The 8,983-nt window shown below is 39.0% G+C and overlaps 1 protein-coding gene across 2 annotated transcripts in view; it reads left to right on the top strand.

The window, feature by feature from the left end:
* The window catches only part of tln1 (talin 1), a 61,540-nt gene extending 52,861 nt beyond the window's left edge, over nucleotides 1–8,679 (top strand). For both annotated transcript variants that reach the window (XM_085414607.1, XM_085414608.1), the window contains exons 51-57: nucleotides 1,000–1,105; nucleotides 1,505–1,629; nucleotides 2,053–2,178; nucleotides 2,335–2,397; nucleotides 2,478–2,660; nucleotides 6,569–6,694; nucleotides 7,103–8,679. In XM_085414607.1, coding sequence (XP_085270733.1) covers nucleotides 1,000–1,105; nucleotides 1,505–1,629; nucleotides 2,053–2,178; nucleotides 2,335–2,397; nucleotides 2,478–2,660; nucleotides 6,569–6,694; nucleotides 7,103–7,237 — 864 coding nt within the window. In that variant the 3' untranslated portion in view covers nucleotides 7,238–8,679. The remainder of the gene's footprint in view (nucleotides 1–999; nucleotides 1,106–1,504; nucleotides 1,630–2,052; nucleotides 2,179–2,334; nucleotides 2,398–2,477; nucleotides 2,661–6,568; nucleotides 6,695–7,102) is intronic.
* The last annotated feature ends 304 nt before the right edge of the window (nucleotides 8,680–8,983 follow it).

Genomic DNA, 8,983 nt, shown 5'->3' on the forward strand with positions numbered 1-8,983 from the left:
GTCTGCATGCCAAATATCCTTTGGCAAGACACTCTCTGGTGAATCCATGAATCCATCAAAGTAAATATGCGTGTGAATTTTGGATAGAAAGCATTTTCTCAGGAAAAAAAGAGAAAAACATACTTATATAAATGGATGTGAATGGGTAAATGAGGCAAGTTGTATAAAGCAATTTGAGTGCTCAGGTAGAGTAGAAAAGAGCTATATAAAAACTAGTCCACAGCTTCAGATAGAACCTGGGTATCCCACAGGCAAATGGGAACCACGAAGAGGCCGCTAGGAAAGCTGCAACCACCAAATACCTGCAAAGAGTAAGGCAAGCCCTGAGGAGTCAGCTGAATAGGAAGAACAAAATCTGAGCAATCGACACCTATGCCCTGCTGGTTGTCAGATACCCTGCTGGAATTATAATATGGCCAAAGGAGTAGATAGAAGCCACTGACATCAAGACAAAACCCTCCATGCGTATAGGGTTTATCCCAAGTCCTGCAACCTGACACTGTACGCTAAGGGGAAGGAAGGAGGCTCATGACTTGAGTGTCAGAACCACTATCTAGGATGGCACAACATAGATCCCTGAGTATATCGGGAAGTTAGTCTAGTCTTGCTACACAACACAGTATAACTGAAAAAATGTAAACATACAGAAATAAAGTCGCATCTTGAATTTGAATAAAGAGCACAGAATTGTAATTTTACACTTTTTTTTTGTTTTAATTTTATGCATGTTTTCATCTATCCGCTCTGCTCTTATTGCCCCTGTACTTGATGTTCATCCAGATTTGTAGTTGAACTTTACTAAAAGGTGATATGATACAGGCTCATTACTGCCTTACTAGATAGTAAAGCTTAGATATTTGACTCAAAGGAGAGTGGCGTACGGTGCAATGTAATATCATCTACTTTGATTATCTTAGCATTAGTTTAGTACAGGCTGGGATTTGATTAATTCAAGTACATGCAGTAATAAAGTTTGTGACTTTCTTCCTTTATACACAGATCATCATGAAGCCATCTCATGATCTGAAGCAGCAGTTGGCCAGCTACTCCAAGCAGGTGGCAGGCTCCGTCACTGAGCTTATCCAGGCTGCTGAGGCCATGAAAGGTATCTAAATCTTTGATCTTTAACAACTTTGCCTGAAGTTAAAGGATTAATATATAGCACTGTTTTTTTTCTACTGTTCTGTAAAGCGCTATACAAATCCAAGTTTTTAATTGTCATTATTATTATTATTATCATCATCATCATTATTAGACACTAGATGGTATAAGATCAGGTAGTATTGATTTAGTCACTGTCTGTGTCAATAGGGAGTGTCAAATAGGAAACCTGTGTGGCATCCTATAGCCTCAATTTGCTACATGCCACCTAGGTAAACACTGCTACTAACTAGGTAAACCCCTTTTTGCCCATAGGATTCTAGGTTGGGGTTGATGGAAGAGTTTAAAATGTGTTTTTGAGCACAGAGTGACAGTACTCTTTTTTTCCCCCCGTGTCTTTTAGGCACAGAGTGGGTGGACCCTGAGGATCCCACTGTCATTGCAGAGAATGAACTGCTGGGAGCAGCAGCAGCTATTGAAGCTGCTGCCAAGAAACTGGAGCAGCTGAGGCCGAGGACTAAGCCCAAGGTCAGAGGGTTTTTTACAGAGCACAAGTATTCACACTGATCCTGTTAACCTCAACACCAGGTCACAGTCATTTTGTGTGTCACATCTCTTATGTGCTGACAACTACTCACAACACAGATAATGGCAGCACCACAAAGCTTATTCTTGACGCTCTTAATACTTTTCATACTTATTAATTTATTCTCCAAACCAATATTTCCTGTAGACAAGCCCTATTCATTTTTTGTCTGAATATTTTTGTCTCAGCCTCTTTTTATTTATTCTTGCTGTCTTACTATTTATATTTAATTCCTGCACAGCTAGCGTGGGGAATCCATAGTTTCATTGTGCATGTACAATGACAATAAAGAGCTAGTCTGTTCTATTCTACAGTTAATCATAGTGCAGCATTTTTCTTTACTATTGGTTTGTTCTCTAAAACAGGAGGCCGATGAGAGCTTGAACTTTGAGGAGCAGATTCTGGAGGCAGCCAAGTCTATTGCAGCTGCCACCAGTGCTCTGGTAAAAGCTGCTTCAGCAGCACAGAGGGAGCTGGTGGCTCAAGGGAAGGTATGTGAGAACCAACAAAAGAACTGATATGTGCATTTAAACATAAGCGAAATCCCACAAATAAAGCTAATAATCATTTCTATCAAGGAGTTTAGTAACATTCATTCATAAATGTCATTTTGATGTCCGTCAAAAATAATTATCCTGGATTTTCAGGTGGGGGCAATCCCAGCTAATGCTGTAGATGATGGACAGTGGTCTCAGGGGCTCATTTCAGCTGTAAGTCTCCTGTTATAATTTTGTAATTTTTTTAAAGGTATTCCTAAAACATCTAACCACTGAGAACTTTGACTCCATAGGCTCGAATGGTCGCTGCAGCAACCAACAACCTGTGTGAGGCAGCAAACTCTGCAGTACAGGGACATGCCAGTGAAGAGAAGCTCATCTCATCAGCAAAGCAGGTGGCAGCCTCCACTGCTCAGCTGCTGGTAGCCTGCAAGGTCAAGGCTGACCAGGACTCACAGACCATGAAGAGGCTCCAGGTCAGCACTGCATGTTAATTTTGCTCAAGGCGCAAAAACACAGGAGAGCTACTATTACTTCTGTTACTATGCCACTTTAAAAGGCCTTATTTGGCTAGATGCTGAGGTCAAAGTCACAACTGTCAAGAAGAGACAGAGTGTGTAGCCAGCCCGATAAATGAACATAAACAAAAGGACAAGGAAAGATGGCAAAAGACTGGCGGTAGTATTTAATACTGTCCAAGGTCAGTTTCACATTTTGTTTGTTCTGCATGAAAAAAAAAACATTATTTATAACACACTTAACACAACTGGAGAGGTAAACATGACGTCATGGGTTATTATGGACAGTAACTCAGGAAGCGGGAACCCAGACAAAAGTGGTGCAAATCAAATCAAATCAAATCAATCAAATCACTTTTATTGTCACATCACATGTGCAGGCACACTGGCACAGCACATGCGAGTGAAATTCTTGTGTGCGAGCCCCACAAGCAACAGAGATGTGCAAACACAACAACACAAACGAGCAAAATACAAGAATGGCCAACCTGAAACTAATAAATATATGTACAATATATAATAGTGTATGCATTTCTGGATGTGTATACTAAATATTTTCTTACGTGTGTGTGTGTGTGTGTGTACACATTTTTACAAATTAAATAGTAAACACAATGGTGAAAAGATGTTTCAATCGTGGCAGTTCCTTAAAGCTGTGCAGCCTTTGAACCATGTGTGAAATGACCCATTTAGCCAGACCCCTAACAGATGCATTGCAAAGCTAAGTGACTGTCATATTAAAATAGATGTAGCTGTGGTAGCATTTTAAGATCAATAGCTATGTAGTGGTAAATGGCCTGTATTTATATAGCGCTTTACTAGTCCCTAAGGACCCCAAAAGCGCTTTACATATCCAGTCATCCACCCATTCACACACACATTCACACACTGGTGATGGCAAGCTACTTTGTAGCCACAGCCACCCTGGGGCGCACTGACAGAGGCGAGGCTGCCGGACACTGGCGCTACCGGGCCCTCTGACCACCACCAGTAGGCAACGGGTGAAGTGTCTTGCCCAAGGACACAACGACCGAGACTGTCCAAGCCGGGGCTCGAACCGGCAACCTTCCGATTACAAGGCGAACGCCCAACTCTTGAGCCACGATCGCCATTTACAAGGATATCACTGAATTGTTTGTATTGAGTTTGTTTTAGCTTGAGCCATTTTCTCAAGACTGAAAAGCAAAGAGTTAGGTCCAAAATTAGATCTGACATGGGCAAATTCACCGTGAGATGTGTGCTCGTCATCTCTACTTATGATTCCAACACTACAGTTCTACTGAAGGGACAATAACATTAGTCATTCTGCAACAGCTGAGGCTTTTAGAGAGCACACAGTATATTATAGTGTATTAATAGGCTGGAATTTCAAAGTTTAGGGTTACAGGTGAGCTGCGTGATTTGTACAGCTGCTAACAAGGATTAGCATGCTCTATATTTGGCACAAGTAAGAATGCCCTTTGCATATTGCTTTCTTTCAGTATTTATTAAATGCTGCTCAGAGATGTATTTCTTTCTGTGACATCATTGGGTATATAATTTCAGAATGGGCAAAGCTCCTGCAGAGTCGGTGTTTAAGGCTCAGAAATTGGTTATATAATGATAGTAAAGCATTTTCACAGGTTTGGTATAACAAATTAGTGACTCTTTAAAAAGATGTAAAACCTTTTTCTTCTTGCTCAAACTCTGCTCAAAAGAGTTGTTATGACCTTTTAGGTGTAACTGATGCTCGGCAGTTGCAAGACATAACAGAAAGTACAAGTATTTCCTGTCACTTCATCCACCCAAAAATACTATCTTTGAGCGTAGCTGTGAGCACATCGGCCTGCCAGCCCAACTCATATTCTCTGATCCAATCAGCAGTGGCTTATCTCCTCCTCTTTTGGACCTGCAGCTGCCACCACAGTAATTCTCATACATTTATGTCTACAAGAGCTCTGGAAACAATCTACCCAGTCCACACATAGCACTAAGAACTGGAAATATTAGCCTTGATCTATGATTACACTAGAACCATTTGCTCTTAGCTATATTCTGTATTAATGGTTTCTCTATTAAATGTTTGAATATTTCTGGAAAGAAGGATTTTTGAACTCTTTTTTTATTGCAGCCAGTAGTTTGTGGATAACACAGTTAATATTTTATGTTATACCACCTACAAAAATCTAATATTTAATATTAATTAATTTATAAGAAGAATCCTCGCAATCATATGCCACAATAACATTTTCTGTTAGCAAACGAATAAAAAGTCACACAACATAATGTCCATTGATGCTGTCTGCAATGTTGCCTTCTTGTAGTTCAGTCTTCTCAGTTTTGACTGCTTTACCTCTGGCATCACAGAGCACTTCTCCTGTCCGAATGACATTCCGATGTCATTGCTGTAGATCCTAGCAGTATGGATCAGTGAGTCCATGTAGAGGTGTCTAATGATTCTGTAATTTTAAAGCAAGTTCCAACTTGACCACCTCAGAATTAGATGAACAAAAATGAGCTGTGTTAATAATAAAAATATATTTTTAGTTTCAGGTACTATAGTTACTAGGCTTAAATGTTGTGCTTTTTAATTTACCTTTGTTTTTCTGTCATTTGGACATCAGCACAATGTAAACTGCACATCAAGCACTTGGAACTGCCTAATGTAGCCATGTTTTTACACTAGCAAATATAGCTTACGGCTGTAACATTGAGAGACGTTGTTCTATTGGCTTGTGTTGTTGTTGTAGTGCCACTCAGGCTGTTAAAGTTGCGAACATTTCACCACAGCACTCGTTTCCATTGTCCATTTGCACTACATCACCTGCAGAGGAGGCATACAATAATTGCTCAATTGGTCATGATAATTTGCATATTAATGATCAAGGAACTGACCTCACAATCCATTGTTCATTAAGTGGGCTAGTTTCATTTATTGTGCAAAGGTACTGTTTATAAGGTTGGGGAAACCTGCAGTCAGCTGAGACTGAAGAAGTCACTTGGATGATTCCGAAACATTTCTCCCACTGAAAACGTTACGTCCAGATGAACAGAATCTTTTTTCTTTTTTTTTGGTTTTCTTACTATGCTTATGCTCCCCATTTGGGAGGATGTAATTTCAAAAGGTGGGCTCTGTGTGAAGGTACTGAAAGTGCATCAGCGCAGTGGAAATTGTAACTGCATGCCTCCAACCAAACTCATTAGCCAAGGCCACAGGCCACGTACCTTAAAGCTTTCGAGATTTATCTTCATGTCTTTAAGGCTAAGGTTTGGGAGTGACATGTGTTGCACCTCATTCTTCTCCTTAAGGTAACAGAATTCATAGACATAATATTTTGCTTCATGCATTGTGCCTACATGATGATATATGATATTTAGACAATCAGGGAGGGAAAAGGGCTCCAAGAGAAATTTTCTGTCTGTGTGGAAGTGGATGTTCCTGGATTCAAACAGATTTACTGTGTTGTTATTTAATTATTTTTTCTCGTCTCAGCCCACTGGCTGATTCAGCCCACTGAGCCTCAAAAGGAGAAACCTTGTCTTCATTGAGCCAAGTTGCCCAATAAGAATTGTTTGGCTTTGACTGATGTTTGGGACTGATCCTTGTTGCCTTTTATAGCTTTCCTCCTGTGTCAAGAACAAAACAACTGTTATGGTTTTCTGTCAGAGCCCAGTTGGACTCATTACTGCCTTTCCAGGAGTTGCTGTTTAGTAGAGAAAGGTTGATGACTGTGTTCTACATGCACCTCAAAGACTCAAATCATAGACCATTGGTTAGACATACTGAGTGTCTTTTATACATTCCTTTTGTAATGTTTTCCATCTTTACTCAAGTTTAAAGCCTTTAAGTTGTGATTTGACTTGAAATCTTGTGTGCGTTTCTGCAGGCTGCTGGAAATGCTGTGAAAAGAGCCTCTGATAATCTGGTGAAAGCAGCACAAAAAGCAGCATTTGAAGAACAAGACGACCAGGCTGTGGTGGTCAAGAGTAAGATGGTGGGAGGTATTGCTCAGGTAAGTTAGAGATCCGAAGCACATGTTCTACATGTAACTTCGCCTTCAGTCTCATTGTGTGTTGTAAACTCATTTGTGTTACATTTCTATAATCGTGATAAAGCACTGTCTCATGTGTATGTGTGACTGTGAAGTGTAACAGCTGGGTAGCTCAGCAGGATAGGACTGAATTAGAAAAAGGGAAACTGGAAGTACTGACCCAGGATGGGCATGTGGCTCAGCTGTACGCACCGCTGTTTTATAGGAAGAAAGGTCAAGTTCACATCTTTTGTATAGGTTAGGACTTAAGTGTGCGGAGGTCTGGATTGGGATCTGTTCATCTGACTTAAGTTCAGTTTCATGTGTGTGATTGTGAAACAAGTGTTTCTTAAGTGTGGTGACATGGTGACCAATTGTGTTGTGTTGTAGATCATTGCCGCTCAGGAGGAGATGCTACGGAAAGAAAGGGAATTGGAGGAAGCCAGGAAGAAGTTGGCCATGATCAGACAACAGCAGTACAAATTCCTCCCGTCAGAACTGCGGGAAGATGGCCAGGAACAGTGAGAGAATAAGTGTGCGTCTGTAGCAGCATGCAGTGTCGTCAGCAGAAGTCATCTTTGGAATGATAAGGACCTGTTCTCAGCTCATCTTTAAGTGGAGAAAACTATAACATATAACTATAACTGTAACATTAAACAATCTGACTTCAATTCCACAGCAAACTGTTTCACATTTAGTTTCAAAAGTTAACAATGACGTCCGTAACGCTGATTAAGGTATCTGTACTTTTGATTATATGGTTACACACCTATCAGTATATTTTTCTCTATTTTGAATTCTTTTTTTTTTCATCTTTGTGTGTACATGCTGTGTAAAATGGCAGTCACGCCATTAAATTATACTTGCCTTAACTGTCCTAGATATAGATATCTTATATAGGCAAGCAGAATTAATGCTTCCATGACAATTATGCAGAATCTATGCAAATTTTATATGCCGTGTGTGCGTGCGTGTGTGTGCTGGTATGCGTGTGTGTGTGTTTACAGACACAAAGTGCCTTGATGTATAGGAGTTCATTGTGAAAAAGAGATCTGTGGTTGTATGACAGTAATGATATTCAATATGTTAATTGACGTACTGGTTAAACTTAATATATAAAATTACACATTTTAAATCTAAATTGGGATAAAATAATTATACAGTGGAAAAAATCATAGTGTTTTTTTACAACCTTCAGAATATGTTAAAAGGATATCCTCCAGTACATTGCTATGTTTTTCTGTGTGGGTTTTTGGATTTAACCATCTTCAGTATTTAGCCAGAAATCAGACTAGAGGACTCATTTGTGTTCAAATAATGAAGCCATATATTTAATTTTTAAATATTTGAGATTGTTGCAAAGAGTCCAGCACTGTCAGGATTTCTTTAAACAAATAAAGTGTTTTAAATTTATACCTTTATGTATTATGTACCAGGGACATGGGATCAGCTGTAAGTTTATACTTGTATCCTAAGTTTTTAGTACTTTCTATGTAACATGACTTGTGCTTGATGAGGGTCTAGTAGAGAAAAATTATGAATATATTTTTGCAATTACACAGTGAAAGTGTATTTGCAACAGGAATATTTGACATTAAATTGACTGTATTTGGATTCTTAGTGGTTATTGACTTGCTCCTATGATATGTTATTTGTGGGATTTTTCTAAAGAATTCCTACAACTGAAAAGGAAATGATCTGAGGTATATATTGGCATTTTATATGGATGAACACAAAAATAGATTATAAGATAATGATTAAAATCTGCCCTTACGTTGGCCTTTTTTTCTTTTGCATATTATTTGCATATTATTTTTAGGATAGCTAGAGCAGTATGCAGTATAACATACAAAGGCTTTTTAAAATTTTGTGCACATTTTGACTAATTATAATGCTCATTCACAATAGTACCGATGATGGACACTGTAACTGTGATTTATATTCAATAAAGACAGTGTTTAAAGAGATGTTGACATCTGTTGTTTAACAGTTTGTTTGTCCCAACATAGATATCATGTCCCTAAAAGGTGAAAACTCAGTGTTACACAGTGGAGAATCTATAACACAGCTTGCATTATTTTCAATAAATATATTTAAACAAAATGTGTTTGGAACTATATTCTCTATTTATTCTTTCCCCTCGCCCTCAACCAGTCAGAGACTGCTTATGCTACATCTGCTTTTCCTGTTAAAACTTCTTCCCTTCATCCTCCCTACCATTGCCCAGTGCTTGTTTAAAGGGCTTCTTTACATTACAATACAAAACACCTT

This window comes from Rhamphochromis longiceps, linkage group LG7 (genome assembly GCF_057381845.1).
Source record: "Rhamphochromis longiceps isolate RC_006_pf linkage group LG7, R_longiceps_female_GT1.1, whole genome shotgun sequence".
NCBI lineage: Eukaryota > Metazoa > Chordata > Actinopteri > Cichliformes > Cichlidae > Rhamphochromis > Rhamphochromis longiceps.